Below are 18,183 nucleotides of genomic sequence, written 5' to 3' on the forward strand. Positions count from 1 at the left end.
GGCTTCGAGGATTTCTTGAAACCTACGATTGGTTTGATCCACGAACCGGGTGAACTCAGCCCGTGTAATAAGCTCGCTTTCACGGCCCTCAAGAACGGGGAGATTAACGTTCGTGTTATTGACCATCGTCACAGGAGATGCCTACTCTGATACCAAATGACGCAGCAAGAGAGCAAAAACTTGGAACAAACCATTCCAAAACTCAAAATTCTTATTCAATGATGCTCCCCAATTACAGAGACGGATGTCCTATATAGCGATAGGACTCCTATTGGAAACCGAATAAGTAAAGATAACATCAAATAAACTGAATCTAATCTAATCAAACAGAATATTTAAAATAAGTAAAGATAACATCAAATATACTGAATTTTATCTAATCAAACAGAATATTTAAAATAAGTAAAGATAACATCAAATATACTAAATCTAATATAATCAAATAGAATATTTAAAATTAAAGATAATTAGGAATTTCCTAAAATAGAAAAATTGCCAAGATTATTTCCGACGATCCCGACAATCACGTAATTCTAAATAATCGCACGCCAACTGTTCTACATCAAAAATTCTATATTATGTCGTATTTATATGTTATTTCTACGTTAGTGACTTAAGACTATAGCAAGTCATTATTAATGCATTGGAACTTTTTATACACGTAGCATTGCTCGAACATGCAAAGTCATTTCCTCGACAATCTTTAATTCAAGGTGGATCAGTTCAAAGCAAATGCCATTTTTTTAGTAATTTCGGTGTATTTTTTGCAAAGTAGTTTTGAAGTTTGAAGAAGAAAAAAAAGAAAAAGGAAAAACAGAATGAGTGGATACTGTTCATTGTCTCCATCTTGCAAGCATATCAATAGTTGGTTAGTAGACCTGTCAAACGGGTGGATCGGATCGGGTTTGGGTCAAGTTATAAATGATCCGATCCAAATTAACCCGTTAACCCATTTATGACCCATTTATGCATAATGTAAATTTCTACGTCCATGCCCAACCCAACCCATATTACTAAAATAATTCTATATTTAATCCAATATAAGAAAACTCATTTCTTATAAATTTTTAAAAAATTATATTACTAAATTATCGTGGAAAATTTTTATAATTAAAAAAATCTGATTTTTTTTATTTTATTTCTTTTAAAATCTTACTTTTTAAATTTTTTATATGAATTTTATTATTTTTATTTAGTTTAAAAATATGATTTTTATTATTTTATTATTTATTTTTTCCCTTCTAAGACTAGCGAGGGCCGCCCTAGTTGGTCACAGGTGGGGAATAAATAAATAAATAAATTATAAATTAGATTTTTTAAAAGAAAGAAAATAAGAAAAAAAAGTAAAAGTAAAGTAGAAGCCTCTTAAATGGGTTGTCTTAAGTAGGTTGTGTGGATCCATCTATAACTCATTTATTTTGACTTCTTTGTTTGTATATGCCGATCTCCTAAGTTTGTTATAACCCATTTAAATACTTATGGGTTATTAAATGGATTTTGGACACATTTTGACAAGTCTACAAATGAGGATCGAACCATCAAAGAGACTAGACATGTCGACGTCGAGGCCGAGCAATCTCAATCGAGGCAACCTTGAGGGTTCACAAGATGTCGCTGATCTAGACCCACACTAACCCATACCTCGTCAAGATGGTGAGATAATCTCTTTTGGTTTTCTTATTCTTTTTCATGAGAAATATGTATCGCCGGTTCTACTAATTTCGATGACTCTCTCTTATGAGTCATGGAAAGAAATTTCGTCTTGCTCATCTTGCTCATCAAAGTGAGAAAGAAGTGTGGACATGCTCATATATATGTAATAAGTTAATAACCACTGCAATTCATGCTTTAATTCTTTGCTTTTTCTCTAATACATTTGCACGATGTGGAATTTTTGTATCCCTTTGAGAGATGATTCGTTGAGGGGGAAATTATGCAATCAATCGATCTTAAACCTATTGTACGAAAGTCAATGCAATCTTGAAAATTTTAATTTAATCCTAAATATTTGCGCGAAATTACAAAATAGCCATCCCAACCAATTTTTGTCGGAAATCGCTGATATTGCGGAGTGCCTTGTAGGAGTGCCGGAGAGAATTGAATCTTTACATCAGCAATTTCTAGCGAAAAACAATCCAAATGACTACATAAGAATTATGCGCCAATGTTTAGGACTAATCGGCAAAACCGAAAAGTTCGAGACTAAATTGATATCTATGCAAATAAAAGGCCCATTGTGCATTGGCATTTTAAAGGCCCATCCATACAAATAGAATGTCCAATATGTTTTGGGCTGATTGGGTAATTTTCCCTTCATTTAGAAATCCACCGATGAGATTCATCTCCAAACATAAGCCTATTGTGCATTATCATTTGAAAGGCGCAATCAAATTCATCGCTTCTAAAATGAATGAACCATAAATATCTTTGTTCTTCGTTGAAGTTTAAATATAAATTATTATCGATAATAAAACATTTTTAATTGACTAATTATCAGAAAAAGATACAAGCGATTAAATTTTTATTTTTTTTGAGAATTTTTTTTAAATTATTCATTTTTTGTAAAAACAAATGAACATAAAAGGCGGTCCCACTTAACCCCTCGTTCTCCAAATGTCATCTTTCGTGGAAACTAGCTCGACAAAAGGACAAAAGTGGAAGAATCTTAAGCTAAGTTCACACGTATCTTTGATTTTTCTAGCTTTAATATTTCAAATGGACGTGGAGGACACGGGCCCTTCGCCTACTTTACGCTGATTTGAATGAATCAAAATGAGGATACTTACAACGATAGTACTATCGTGCTTGATTACAAATGATTCTTTCTTTGCCACGACCAAAATGATTTAAGATTATTAATCGCTTAATCTCACAGTAGCTAGTAGCCACCTATATAATACGAGCTATCGAATCACACTTCATCGAGGTTTGATCCTATTGAGGACTAAAACGGTAAAGGAAATACGACCTGTTGAGTTTGAATTTCAAAATCTCTCGATTTTTCCAATAATTTTCTTGTCTCCACATTAGATTAGAATTGCAAGATCCGTTAATTTCTTCACTATTACTTAACATGAAAAATGCCAACCGCTAGAACTTTAACAAAATCATATTTTTATAAAATTTAACCACAAAAAATTACACTAAATTAAAATCTCCTAAAACTTTTTAAGAAAAGTGTGTGTCGAGCTCTAAATCACGCCTTTCTTGTGAAAGTAATAGATAAAAAAAAAATTATGACCCAATAAAGTTTTCAACTTCTTACTTAATCAAGTAAACCGACCATGAGCTTGCGTATAAAGTGCTTGTAAAGATCGACGCATGAAAATTCCATCTACACGCTCGTGCAATTATACTTCGTTTCTACGCCAACGGCTTGTGACCACAGTAAGTCGTTATTAGTGTATTAGAGAATTTTTCTTTTCAACGTAGGATTACTCGAACCTTGCACGAAAAAACGAAAATCAAAGTCAAGTTTGTCTAATCTTGAGTGCCAATGTAAGACTTTGAGCGCGTTATTATTTAGGTGGTCCATTCTAAATTGCCAGACCATGTTGATCTTCCTTCACCAAGACAAGACAAGAAGAAAGAAGATGCCGAACCACCACCTTCTCTGCATTCTCTCTCCCTCTCTCTCCCTCTTCTTCTTCTTCTCCTTCTTCGCGAGCTTCCATGGCGGCCACTCCAATTTCTCGCCCGACTGCGACCCCGACGTACCCCCGTTCCTATGCGGCGGCTTCGAAATCCGATTTCCATTCTGGAACGTCACCAGCGACGCCGACGTGCACTGCGGGTACCCGGGCTTCGGCCTCCATTGCCCGTACGGCTCCGTTCACCCGACTCTCTCTCTTTCGGGCGACTCCTACTACGTCACCGGCATCAACTACGACGACAAAACCCTGACTCTAGTCGACATCGACTTCGTCACCGACCAGGGATGCCCCAGGGCCCGCCACAACCTGAAGCTCGAATCGCTCCCGCTCGAGTACAACCACTCCAACGTCAACCTCACCTTCTTCTTCAACTGCACAGCTCCTCTGGCTCTGGCGGCGTCCATCCCCGCCTTGGCCATCGATTGCTTGAAATCCGGGGACAATCGGACGTACGTGCTCGTGAACAACAGCCCGGAGGAGGTGGCTGCATTCGAAAAGGAGCTGCGCTGCGAGGATGCGGTGGTGGTGGCGGTGAAGCGAACGGACGTGACGATGGGGAACGTGTTGGAGGAGTTCGCCGAGGCGATGAGAGAAGGGTTCGTGCTGGACTGGGGGACGTCGAAGGATTGCCGCAAGTGCGAGCACTCCGGCAGGCGGTGCGCGGTCGACGAGCACGAGCAGCTGGTGTGCTTATGCGACGACGAGAAAACCCACACCGGCGTTTCGTTTTGCAAAGGTAAGGAACGAGGTTTGTGTCCGTTCATTTCCTCTCTCTTATCTTGGGAAACGGTCCGCTCGCCACGATTGCTTTTTCCAATGCTTGTCGCTTATCAGATGCGTGCGCTCAGCTTTCTTCTGCACGTTTTGACGTTTCAGCAGCTTTCAGAACTAGAAAGTATATATCCTTTCTTGGTATTAGAAAGTCAGATTAGAAACGGCACAAAAAAATTGGATTAACGAAATTAGGACGGAATCCCGATTCGGATATCATAATCAGTGTCTAATAGAAGAACTTCAACTGATGAATGGATGACGACTGTGCGTGTGTATAAAGAGAATGCAAAAGATATTTTGATACCCCCAAGCTAAAGTAAATTTATTGAATATAACTAGCCCATACTACTACTCAACTCATCATATATATGAATTTAAGTCCTATTTTGACATGTCTACTCGTGTCTAGAACGCTGCCAAGTGTTTGTGGAGGTCCTTATGAAGTGTCCCCGAGTGAAATGGTTGAGTTAGACGGGCAAAGCTCGTTGATAAGTCGGGGCTGCGTGTAGAAATTGCCGTATGGGGGAATACTAGTCCTAGTCCAGGTCCCGAGTCAAGTTAAACAATTAGCCATCGGGCTCAAGCCACGTGGCGCCTCCTCCTCCTCCTCCTCCTCCTTCTCAGTCTTGGTCTCCTGGTGCGCCAAAAGTCTTGGTCTTCGGGAGGCCTAGTCAATTGGAGCAAGTTCATTCCCAAAGCAGCGTTCCTCTTAATCCACACCTCTGCATCCTCTTCCTTTTAGATGGTAACCCTTCCTTGTTTGCTCTAAACACCATCTCCCCTTCGGATGGATCTTAGTCTTACCATGTCATGTTCCTCTCTCCCCTTGCTCTTCCTCATCTCCTTCCATATTCACTTCCTGGAGCCAGCTTCTGGCAAATTCGCGCCGTTCCGTCATTGTGTTCCCTATGAGTGCGGAGATCAACAAATCAGCTATCCTTTCAGGCATCATAAGCGACCGAGCTACTGTGGGTATCCAGGCTATGAGCTCGGCTGTGTCCATGATGACCCGATTCTGTCCATGGAGTGCCTGGAATATCGGGTAATCCACATCAATACGAGCACGCGGATCCTTGAGGTGGCTAGGATGGATTTATCTGGCGATATATGTGCTGGAACACATCTCCAAACCACCTTAGACTTGAGTCTCTTCGACTCCACTCCCGGCGACCTCAATTCCACCTTATTCTGCGGTTGCAATTCACCGCCCCCCCCTGGATCTTTTCCGTTCTCTTGTCCCGCATATGGAGATGGCTACTTTGCTTTTGAAGTGGACCCTGCAAACCCACCACACGAGCCATGCAACTTCAGTGTCTTTGTCCCATCTCTACCACTGCCACCGTGGGAGGGTGGCGATGATAATGCTACTCCTAGTCTTGATATCATCCGTGAGTTCCTGAAGCAAGGCTTTGAGATCGCCTGGATTGCCAACACATCGCAGTGTGAAAGTTGCACCGAATCAGGAGGAAGATGCGGGTACGACTGGAAAAGGCAACAATTTAATTGTTTCTGCACTGATGGAGCCCATTCACCGACCTGCAACGGAACCCGAGTCCCGGGAAGCTTCCCTTCGAGTAAGTATGCTTACTCTCACCTCCTATCTGGTTTCAACTGGCTAAAGCTGTTCAATGAGATGAGTTGCTGGGCATAACCCTTCCCTTTCCTTGTTAATTGGAAAACGACCCGCTAAATCTTCCCTTATAATGAAGTAAAGTCATCTTATCCTCCCACATGACCGTGTTACAAACTGAGACTCCCAAGTCCTGAAAACTTCATCATCCCATCCTCTACGACCTTCCTTGCCTTAACTTGCCGGATCATTAGGTTGGTATCTGCGAACCCACAAGATCCAACGGTTCAAACACAGTGAGCGGTGATGCTTCGAGTTTACGGTAAAGTTTCGCATCATGGACAAGTAAATTTAAATCGGAACGGAGCTAGCTGATGAGTCGAATTAACCTAATATTTAGGTTAGACTTGTTCTTTAATTCTCCTAACATGAACTCTTGACCCCTCAAATGGGCTAGACTTTTTCACATTGAAGATATAATTTCTTGGCCACATCTTCCTCATATCTTTCGACCCCACACACCAGTTTCAACGTTCGACAGCCATCTTTTCATTTCCTTCCTTCACGTAAGTATCAGAAGAATGAAGTGATCTAGGTCAAAGTCATCGGTCAGAACAGTTTCCTAGAGGAAGAATTAACCACATCCATCTCTTTCACACTCCAGTCCGGCGAAAATGAATAGAAAAGAATTCCTCCATCCTCAGCATGACTCTCCGAACTCTAAACCTTCGTTCCACATAATATTCTCCACCCCATGAGGGCATGAGCTTGCTCACATGGACGACGCAGCCGCTCTCCTTCTCTCCTCCATTTTGCGCTCTGTCCTCGTCTTTGTCCTCGCCGTCCTTAATTATTGTTCCGCATGTTCTTTTATGTGAGGGAGACAACGATGTCGGCTATACCGAATGCCGCCATATTTTTAATTGCGGAACGTCGCAGATATAAATATCCTTTCTGGGGAGAGGATTGACCCCGATTCCGTGGACTTGAAGGATTCAAGCTCAAGTGCTATGAGCACGAATACCCTATTCTTGAGTATCAAACGCAAAGGTATCGAGTCCTCAAGATTGATCAACAGCTTCGTATGATAACGATTGCGAGGATAGACCTGATGGACGGTACGTGCTTGGGCAAGTTTAGGAATACTAGCATGATGGGCTCCACTCTCTTTCATATGACCCCAGCCGTTAAGAGCATCAGCATCTTCCAGGGATGTTTGGGCACGTTGAAGAGCATAAGCAACGAGTTCGAGTGCTTCTACGATGACTTCAGTGAGTCCACTTTCTTTATGGAAGATGTCTTCTTGAACAGAGAGCTCCATTTAAACGTCACCAGCTGCGTCACGAGCATCGGGGTTCCCGTTCTTCAGAGTGCGCTCAATGATCTCGGAAGACACAAGATTAGCTTGCAGGAAGCTCTGAATCGAGGGTTCGATGCTCGGTGTAGTGACCGACCCGAGAGCTCAGCGTGCACTTCTTCTGGTGGGTTCTGCAGTCGCAACTTCTCCTCGCCATCATCTAGTTTCGAGTGTTATTGCTGCGACAAACCCTACGCTCGGACCCGCAATCACCCCGGTACATTCTTTAGGTAGCATTCCCCGGGTGACCATTCTCAACTTCGTTTGGTGGGTTCTTGTTTACATCGGGGCATGACATTCTAATATTGACGGCGTATAATATAAGCAAAAAATCACTAAACCACGAGCTTCTGCGGAGTTAGTTTAGATTAGTTCCTTGAAGATCGTATGACCAACGGGCCTCGTGAATTTGTCCGGAGAAAACTCGATCCCATGGAATGGGATCCGCATGTTTCAACACGAAATTGCTTGTTTCGTCTTCCTCCAATCTAAGAACATCACTCAAGAAAGCAAGAGGAAATTTCAAGTTAGCTGTTGCTTCGTGAGAGGGAGAGTGAGTCGTTTTCGCTGACTAGTCGCGAACAACACGTCACCATGTTGAAATGTCAATGGTCAATGGAGGAGGAGCTCCTGGAGATAGGCCCTTTAGATTTGACTTCCTTGTAGCCTCAATTTAACTTTCGATTTAGACCCATGAGAAAGAGCCCAAAAATATGGGCCTGTTGATGTGGACTTGAGCCCATAATTTAGACTGGGATTAACGAGATCTTAGACAAAGTAGTTTGCGGATTTACTTAGCTCCGTAGCACTGCATGTCGACTAATTTCCGGGATTACGTCATAAGTTACGTGCTTAGGGGAGTGGGAACTCCGATGCAGGATGAGAATCTAAGGAAATGCTATTAATTTGTGTTCACGCTAAAGTATGGTATTGCAAAAAAAAAGAAAAAAGAAAATAAACAACCAATAATTAAAATGCGTTGCTTAGTGGGATTTGTTCTCAATGATTAGGTAGATCATCAAAGTCAACATTCCAAAAAAAAACCGTTGGGGGGGTCCTCCAAATTTTAATTGTAAAATTTAGAGGTCCCTTTGGCTGGGAAGTTTCTTGGTTTGTTCCTTGGAAGTTTTTTCCAGGGCAAAGTTTCCCGTGCAGGGCCAATTTGGTGCGCCTACGTTGGGGGTTTGACTAATGCCTGCGCTGAGGTATTCGATTCAAAGTTGACGAACCAGCACACCGACAGCGACTGGCGCTTCGGACCAGTTCAAAGTTTTCGGAACCAACTACGTTTGATCTTTCTGCCAATTCTTTCCACACCCTCTCCTGCCTCTTTCCGCAGTCCTCTGCCTTCTCCTTCCAGTCCCAAATGAATCTCCAAAGCTTCCTGTGCTTGGCTGGTTGTCTCCAATTCGTCCTCGCTGCCGTCGTCCTTGCCAACTTTGTATATCGGACCGCCGCAGATGACGCGCGGTACGAGGCCTGCGAGCCTCGCAACTGCGGTTATGGCCCGGACATCAGCTACCCTTTCTGGATTTCTGGCGAGCAGGAGTCCTATTGTGGATATCCGAACTTCAAGATTACCTGCGCAGAGAAATACCCTGTCCTGAATTTCTCCGACGGCGAGTTCGTCATCAAGGATATCTTCTACGCGAACCATTCTATCCTCCTGGTGAACGCCTTTGAGTACCTTGACTCCTGTGGTGCTCCGCCGCGTAACATCAGCCTCGAGAGGACACCTTTCGATCTCTGTTCCGGTAACACCGATTTCTTCTTCTACTACAACTGCACCTTGCAGCCGACCGGTTTTACATATCCGGTGTACTGTGCTAGCAACTCCACCCACCATTCTTTCGCTTTTTTTCCCGGGGAAGCATTGAAGGAATCGGCTAATTATTCTGCCGTCAGCTCCTGCAATCCTCCAGTCAGTGTACCTGTCAATGTTGATGCAGATATCTTTAGTTTGGTTGATATGAATTACAGTGAGGTTGTAAAGATGGGGTTCCTTTTGAGCTGGACTGCAATGAATTGCAGCGATTGTGAGGGAAGCGAGGGACGGTGTGGATTCGAGAACAATAAATTCCTCTGCTTTTGCCGAGATGGTCCTCATTCTCAAACCTGCAAAGATGGTAAATGCATGGGGGATTCAGCCTCCTCCTCCTTTTTCTCGACTGAGTTTTCGCGTCCGCTGTTTTGCTTGATCTTTTGGCTTAGATTCTAGACTCGCTTACTGGCTGCAAATGGAACTCTCTGATATCCTGGGTTCAATCGGAACCTCACGAGTTTCAACGTTCGTGAACCTGGAGGAATTAGGAATTGGAAGAAGAGCAATGGGAATGTGCAATGGGAATGTTGATGCTTCTCTCTTTCTGCAATAGTTTCCTAGTTATGAATTGGGTGTTCATGATTCAAGAAGCTTGAAAGTTCTTGCCTGAACATGTGCTGCCCGCTTCTTTTCTCAGCGGAACGACTTCTAATCAAGCCTATAGGTCCGCTTAGAAGGCGACAATTTTCAGAGACGTCTAGAAACATAGCGCCCATTCAATCAGTCACACAGAAAAGTTTTATATATCTCCGCATCTGATACCACCTTGTTGATCATATTGCAGAGTGTCTGCTACTTTATCCCAGCTAAAAAATTCTTCATTTTTCCTGTGTTCTTGTTCATCCCCTGGATAGCTCTAGAATTTCAGGATTTTAGCTAATGTCTGTACTCGTTGGTCAATCAGCCACAGATCCATTTGCATGTGTTTCCAATTTCTTCTGGTAATACGTCACTAATTGATCCGCGGAAAGTTCGAGAGGAGGATCAAGCCAAACTGGCGAATTTGTAATCTTTTTGCTCGATCATGGAATTTTTTTATTTCTCGAGACTGAATGGTCTATCACCTCATGATGTGCCCTGCTTTTTATATCTCTTGGATAGTTTGAAATGATCTGTTTGGAATTCGTTGACACATTTTTCCATTTTTGATGACTACTGTCTCAGGAAACAAAAAGATCGCTCTCAAAGTTGGAATAGGTAATCGTTTCAAGACTCTCTCTTCCACTTCTCTACACTTTACTCTGCAATTTGTTCCGGCTTTTTTGACGCTATGCTTCCCTCATTGCTCATTGGAATCTAATAATGTGCTCTCTTTCTCCCGTAAAAATCAGCTTTTGCCGGAGTGGCAGGCGGCATTGCGGTGATGATGATTGTTTACTTCTATAAATCTCACCAAAGAAAAAAGTCTGAGCAGTCGTTCTTCGTCTCGAGAAGCATGTCCTCTGTCGACTCCTCCAGGACAGATTTCGAGAAGGGCAGTGTCTACTATGGGATACCCGTCTTCGACTATGAAGAACTTCGAAAAGCCACCAACGATTTCGATCCAGCAGCAGAACTTGGTGATGGAGGCTTTGGCACTGTTTTCAAAGGTAAGAGCAACACTACAATTGTCCATGATTAGAGATCGCATCATCAAAGGTTTTGCCATAACCTAAACAAGTTTTGCAGGCAAACTCCGAGATGGGCGTGTCGTTGCGGTGAAGAGACTGTATGAAAGCAACTACAAAAGAGTCGAGCAGTTCATGAATGAAATCAAGATACTAACTCACTTACGCCACCCGAATCTGGTCTCACTGTATGGCTGCACCTCCCGGCAGAGCCAGAGACTCCTACTCGTGTATGAATATGTGCCGAATGGCACAGTGGCTGATCATATTCATGGCGAACTAGCTAAACCTGGCTTGCCCCCGTGGTCCACCCGTTTGAACATAGCCATGGAAACCGCAAACGCATTGGTGTATCTCCACGCATCTGTTGTTATCCACCGAGATGTGAAGACCAACAACATCCTGCTGGACGAGAATTTCAGTGTCAAGGTCGCGGATTTTGGTTTGTCGCGCCTCTTCCCGTTGAATGTCACTCATGTTTCGACTGCTCCTCAAGGGACACCGGGTTATGTCGATCCAGAATACCACCAATGCTACCAATTGACTGAGAAGAGCGACGTATATAGCTTTGGAGTAGTCTTGATGGAGCTCATATCTTCCTTGCCAGCCGTTGACATCACTAGGCATCGCCACGAGATAAATCTGTCCGCCCTGGCCATGGACAAGATCCGAAGCCACGCCTTGCATGAGCTTGTAGATCGAAATCTTGGGTTTGATACTGACTATAGGACTAGAAAAATGATTACTGCGGTGGCAGAGTTGGGGTTCCAGTGCTTGCAAGAGGACCACGACATGAGACCATCCATGGTGGAGGTATGGGAAACACTAAAGGACATACAAAACCGCGGCCACGACATGGAGAAGTCAGACGAAACGGATAATCCAGCGGAGGATGCTGTCCTGTTGAAGAACAACCCATTGACACTTTCGCCTGATTCGGTCACGGTGAAATGGGTTAGCACAGATGACACGCCCCATGCCAGCAGTTAGGCGCCATTACAGGAGACAAAATCTTCTGAAGATTGGGTGATAACTTGATATGTACAGTAGTGAGGGAATGTGTATGATTGAGGTGAAGAGGATAACCACATTATGATATCTATTCTTTCTTCGTTTGTTATGATCATCTTCCATGCTTGGCATCTTTCCTGAGATGTGAATAATCTGTGGATGAGAGAAAGTAGTTGGGACACTTTCTTCTTTGTTTTCTCTTCTGACTTGAGCATGAGAGCTTAGACTTTCTAATCTTTGGGTACGTTCAACACGACGAAATGATAAAACATTGACTTCTGTACTGTGCCGAATGTCTTGTTTGTGCCATCTAGCCGCCATTGCCTCAAAAGCTTTGGTTGGATTTACACCTAAAATGATTCCAAGAATCGAGAGCAATCTGATAGAGCAGCACCCATGGTGCTGTTCTTCCTAGTTTTTCCTTGCAACAGTAATGCACCATGCAAGCGGCGTCGGTCGACCGTGAAATTCATTATAGCAGAACAAATACTGGGAGTTCCTGGAGCTCCACATCAGCCACGCGCATCTCCACTCATTGATTGTCACGTGCGCAGATGAGGGCACATGATTTAAGTTTTCAAAAATCCCTTTCTCAGTCACCTGCTCTTCTTCCACAACCACCCTTGATCTTCATCATCATCGCCTCGACGAATCGATTGATCAAGTTGAGATTCTCTCAACATCGAGTACAATACTGCAGTATCGTTGTTCCCTAGTTTCATTAGCATGTAGGAATATTGCAGGAACATAGGGATTGATTCCTTCAATTAGGATTTCTCATGTTATAAAAGCCTACCCTTGTAATTCATGACAAAAATGTTGTTTTCTGGTGAACAAGTACTTGACAGATAAAGAATTGGCATAGGTACAACAACAGACCGAAGATGCCATTCCGAGAACCACAGTACCAAACAGAAAGCAAATTCCTTCAAGATCACATAGGTATAGCATTAGCGATGAAGATTCATCAAATGCTGATCGGCTTCAGGGTAAAAGAGAATGTAAACCAGCTGCTTGGAATTAACAATCCCTCTATTTGACAATGAGTTATTCAAACCTGAAGCAAATTCAGTTCTCAGACTTCAAGCTAAAGCAGTATTCTATGCCTAAAATTGACAAAAACAAAAAGGGGAAACTCATTCCTGTATGCCATGGCTCCAGCTGCAACTGCTGCTTGCCTCACATGGCGATTCCGACATTACACGGCTGGCTATATATACACCGAACTTCAGCGCGTCAATCGAACCCTAATTCAGCTCCCATCCATGAAAGACCTTGGAGGTGCAAAACTGTTGCCATCAGATGAGGATGATGTCTCTGGGATGCTGCTGTACCTGATAGCATGCTCAAATGGGGTGGAAACAAATGCTGAGGTAATCTGCCAATCGGCTCCAGCCCCAACCTGTGCATGATTGCTTGGCAGGTACTCCTCAAAAGCTTTATTTGCCAAGTGATAATGTGTGGTGGGGTACTGATCCTCCATCTCACCTGAATTAGATACATCATATTTCAAACTGAGTTTCCAAAAAATATATGGAAAGTGTTGCATAAACAAATTAGATAATTATGTGGCACCTAGTGTTAGCTGAGCCGCTTCAGGGTAGTAAGGAACCTCAATCTCTTCCAGTGTGCTCCAATTTAAGTAAGCTTGTCTGACCAAACTCTCAATATAGGGCTGCAAACACCATATCACAAAAAGCTCATGCAATTAAACAACATGGCTCTACAAGAACTTGAGCCAGAGAATGAAACAATCTGAAAAATTCAAAGGGTTACCCTGATGATGGTGTTTGTGAGGTCCTTGTGGGTGTAGATTTGCCCATTGACCACAGCCCTTTCAACTTGGCAGATTGGGTTCAAGGTGATGCTGAAGTTGGGCCCTTGGAAGATGTAGTGCTTGCTGCCCTTCTCACAGGTCCTTGCATGTTTTATGGTTGCATCCCAGATTTTCTCAGACATCCCAGGTCCCAAAATCTGATTTTTTTTAAAAACAATATTTAAAGTAATTAATCTCCAATTAAAGAAGACAAAATTTAAAGAAGACCAAAAAAAAAAGGAATAGTAACGAGTACCCTTCTAAGCTTATAAGGGTCCACAACAGACAGCTTCAAGAACTCTTGGACGGTGTCGATCCCTTCTTCACCAAGCTTTTTGTGGAACGCTCCCTCTTTCCCAATTTTCTCTAGACGCCACACCTCGTCCCCTAATTGCGGTGGATAATGCTTCTTGTACACTAAAAGAACAAAATTGAAAAAGAAAAAAAGAAAATTCAAGATAATGAAATAAATAGCAACAAAAATAGAAAAAAAAATTAGGGGTTTTACTCCTTACTAACTTAACTAATATACTCAATTTACGTAGTATCACGAGTTGATTTGTTCCGATCGATTAAAACATCCGACTAATCCCTTTGGTCCGTCTATATTATAGTTTCCTCAAGTAACTAGTCTTGTTTGCAAGTAGGAGAGAACCGACCATTTCCGTACTATAATACAACAAAAGCTCACTTAACGGGTCCTTTTTTTAAAATTTCACGGCCATTTCAGGTCATTATTTAAGAAAATAAGGGTAGTTCAGATCCTTATTTGAGAAAACGAAAGCATTTCGAGCACTTATTTGAAATTTTTCTTAAAAAATACCGGCTAATTTTTCTTCCCTTTTCACAGCACTCTTCTTATCTTCATTTTTTTTTTTTTTTTTGGGCCTTCACCTAAAGAAGCCTAATTTAATGGTCAAACAAAGCGTTGCCACCAGGCCCCTACAGCCGGCGAGACGACCAAGGCAAAAGCGATAGTTGAATCATAGAAAAGGACGAAACTGGAAGATTTGTCCCCAAGTTTCATCCATACCGCAAAAACAATTGCACTGCTATCTACATCTAGAATATTTTATATGTAGTAAGAAGCCACGTCATCATTTCAGCGAATGAAAACACTTTTTTTTTATGGGAAAAGTACCAATAAAATGCGAAACAATATTGCATTTATATCAATTCTGTCATAAATTTTGCAATTGAACCAATTTAGTCTTAAATTTTTAATATTTACACCAATTCGCATGCGGCCACCTGTGCGCCTCGCCCACATTTGGGAGAGGCCGGGCAAGGGCTTTGCAGCCCTCACCGGTCATAATGGAAAAGCAAAAAAGAAAAGATGAAAATGGGAAGAAAGGGAAAAATAAAAGAATAAATCCATAAAAATAGACATTAAAATTCTAATAAGTATTTTCAAATTAAAAAAATTATCCACAACAGCGTCAACCGTCCAACGTAGGATGGCCGGCGTTCACGCCAGCAATTTCCGGCTAAATTGACCGATTGAATTGGTACAAATGTAAAAGGGCTCAAGACTAAATTAGTACCGATGTAATATGTTTAGGAATTTTTTGGTACTTTTCCCTATTGTGATCCATAATAAACGGATTTACAATGTTAGACTTGATCACCATTTTCATACTGAATGGTGGATACAAAAGCAAACTCTTATTTCATCTTCCCATTTGAGTGATGAAATTGGGGCTCAGACCATTGGACTGGTAGCTTCATCTCTTCTTATTTAAGTTCACATTACTTGGTAGCCGGACAAGGACATGGCAAAGAATTGATGGAGCCCGCATGATGCAAGACCAAGATTATTCCTAGTTGTTGATGTTGATCACCATCTATCTTAATCTAACCCTAAAAGAACAAGATGACAACTTTATGTTCAGTATTCCATCGGTGCGGGTACTTTTGACTGAAGACCAAGATTTGATCTTTTTGTTTACTAATCTATGATTGAAGTGATATTTATCGTGTAATAAATATCAATCCTAACAAGTACCCATCTCAATTATATCTATAAATAGTTGGAACAAGATTGAATATGAGCTAGAGGAAAACGTAATGAGGATCAAGTTGTGGTATATAACATTGTTCAATAATGATCAATGGACTTCAATACCTAACATGATAATAAAGAAAGATTATGCAAGCCAAAACTTAAATATAATATCTTATGCATGTGAATTAGAGTGAAGATGTACAAAAAAAATGGTCACTTCATGCGGTTAATTTGCAAGTTCCTTTTTTGTCTGAATACCCTATGAAATGGGAATAAATTACGTTGTATCTATTGATAGTTACTTTAGCGCAAACTACTTGAAAAAATTCAAACAACTCACATTCTCCTCGGTGATCTTTGACGATAAATGCCTCAGTCATGGCCTCGCGTATCCTATTGCCTTGGTAGCTCCCCGGAGAAACCCTAGCACCAAGCTTGAACTTCCTGCTCCTAATCCAGCTCGAATTATCAGTCAGCTCGATTTCCCCGATGGTGGCGACGCTGTTGTTCCTCATGGTGACGCTCAGCTCTCCAGCGAGCAAAGGCCTCTTCCCTTGCCTCTCCCTAACGATGTTCCGATCAAATTCCCCGCTCGTCCAATTAGTGCGATCTCCTGGAGGAAAATCGCCGTCGAGGACCACGATCTCCACCTTGATCGGGCTAGGGAGAGTGGGGGGGATGGCTGGTTCTCCTCTCGTATCGACGACAATGATCTGGAGCTGAGAACCATCCGCATCTACGATTTTGCTTCCGGTGAAGATGGGCAACGTGAGACTTTTGCCAAACCTCAACTCAAGGCTCGACGGTTCGAGTGCTTGGATTCGGAGCGTGGGCACTCGCTGAAGCGGGCGGGTGCACCGTACAAGGCTGCGCTCCACCTCTTCATTCACCTGAGGACACAATAGGGAAACAATTAAACCTAAATAAATTCAAGATCATAAAGTTGTGATGGTCTAGGGCTTTTAGTGTACATGTTGCAAGAGGCGAAGTAATTCATTATGAGATAATAGAATCATAAGTGATTGCGACGCATGAAATAATTCATTAGGGTTCATCCACTTGTTCATGAAATAATAGCATTCAATCCATTTCCTTTTCTTCTCTCTCTAATTTCTTTCAAAGATAAACAATGAAAAGAATACAGATGAGTGATAATTAAAATAAGAACCTACCACTCTACGAAGCATCGGCTCCAAGCCGGAGCAGAAGTTCTTCAAGGAGTTCACCATCACCACTTCTCCTATTACACTTGGCCAAGAAATAAAGAAAATTCATATGATGAGGAATTTAAAAGAAAGGTTCACATGAAATAAAAGAAGAAAGAGAACAGATCAAGGTCAATTTCAGAAAATGAGGGTGGGAAAGCGGGAAAAGGAGAAAATCAAGACATACGAAGCGAAAGAAGGTCGAGTTCGCATCCGTTTTTCAGACGGCGGGTCGGAGTCCGAACCGGATTCGTTAAAGAACCTCTTTGCAGCCATTGATGAAGTCCCAAAAGCTATCGAAATGAGAGAGAGAGTTTCGGTGAAGGAAGAGGAGGGAGAGAGGTAAGAGCAAGAGAGAGTTGGGAAGGGAGAGAAGGGTATTTATGTGAAGGAGATTGAAGAAAGAGAAGGTGAAGAAGAAGATGAGGTTTGACTAGAATATTCAATTAAAAAAAATGAAGATTAAACTATTTGGAGTTGCCTGAAGCTTCGACGAATGGTGGAAGAAACAGCCGGGCAAGAGCGGGGGCTTCGTAGTGACCTATGCTCGCATGATGTAACGACTTTGACGTCAACTCCACCATTAAGTCAACTCTCTCTTTCCCCCCTCTCTCTTTGTTTCAAAAATCATTCGCTCGAATGCCCTTCACGATTTCCCTTACTGAAAAATCCGACCTTGTGTCAATTTACTATAAGTTAGTTGGCATGTCCCGTCAAAGTCCTATCGCTAAAAACATGAGAAACTATATGTGGTTGGCCCTTCGCTTTTGCCCCACAATCACATTGACAAGTTGGGGCTAAATTAGGGCCAACAAGAAAACCATAATCCTCGTCATTCAAAATTACTTACACGATTGCAAGTAATCACCTGGGAGAGTGAGCGAGAGCTGTAGAGAAGCTGAGCCGAAGTCATTGGAGTCCATACTCGAATTGAAATCGAGACTACAGCCTCGAAGGAAGCTGCGGTTAGCTAGAAATTGAGGCTCTAGAAGAGAGAGAGATCGGAGTCGAGGTTGTTGAAGTATGTCTCACATTGCTTGACAAAATATCCTAAATGCTCTTTATATTTATGTGGTCTCTCTCCACCCATCAACTTAAGCTTTTGATTTGGATTTTCTAACTGATTTTGACGGAAGCTATAGATAAGGCATCTTCCAAGAAGAGGAACTCGGAAGATTGTGAAGAGAATATGTACCAAAAGTTCAGAGACCACATTGAATAAATTAAAAATTTATAGATTGCATTGCACATTGAAACAAAATTTAGGGACTATTTATAACAATTTCTCAATTAAAAATAACTTTGTTCTCTTTAGGTTTGCATTTTTTGCCTAATTGTGGCTTAGCTTGGGTGGCAATTATTA

The 18,183-nt window shown here is 42.1% G+C and overlaps 2 protein-coding genes across 3 annotated transcripts; one reads left to right on the forward strand and one right to left on the reverse strand.

The window, feature by feature from the left end:
• Positions 1 to 3,468: 3,468 nt before the first annotated feature.
• LOC115743189 (LEAF RUST 10 DISEASE-RESISTANCE LOCUS RECEPTOR-LIKE PROTEIN KINASE-like 1.2) lies at positions 3,469 to 11,975 on the forward strand. 2 transcript variants are annotated; one of them, XM_048280889.1, is made up of 4 exons: positions 3,469 to 4,389; positions 10,341 to 10,373; positions 10,508 to 10,765; positions 10,845 to 11,975. In XM_048280889.1, exons 1-4 carry the CDS (start codon positions 3,552 to 3,554, stop codon positions 11,771 to 11,773), a joined length of 2,058 nt encoding a protein of 685 aa, XP_048136846.1. In that variant the 5' UTR covers positions 3,469 to 3,551; the 3' UTR covers positions 11,774 to 11,975. The 2 variants fall into 2 exon arrangements, with proteins under 2 accessions (XP_048136846.1, XP_030533747.1); XM_030677887.2 differs by lacking the exon at positions 3,469 to 4,389 and adding an exon at positions 8,533 to 9,480.
• Positions 11,976 to 12,784: 809 nt separating this feature from the next.
• LOC115743575 (protein SAR DEFICIENT 1-like) lies at positions 12,785 to 17,186 on the reverse strand. The gene is made up of 7 exons (XM_030678420.2): positions 17,008 to 17,186; positions 16,788 to 16,863; positions 15,956 to 16,505; positions 13,867 to 14,027; positions 13,571 to 13,768; positions 13,370 to 13,469; positions 12,785 to 13,282 (listed from the first exon to the last, which is right to left on the reverse strand). Exons 1-7 carry the CDS (start codon positions 17,094 to 17,096, stop codon positions 13,047 to 13,049), a joined length of 1,410 nt encoding a protein of 469 aa, XP_030534280.1. The 5' UTR covers positions 17,097 to 17,186; the 3' UTR covers positions 12,785 to 13,046.
• Positions 17,187 to 18,183: the final 997 nt, after the last annotated feature.

This window comes from Rhodamnia argentea, chromosome 6, assembly GCF_020921035.1.
Source record: "Rhodamnia argentea isolate NSW1041297 chromosome 6, ASM2092103v1, whole genome shotgun sequence".
Lineage (NCBI taxonomy): Eukaryota > Viridiplantae > Streptophyta > Magnoliopsida > Myrtales > Myrtaceae > Rhodamnia > Rhodamnia argentea.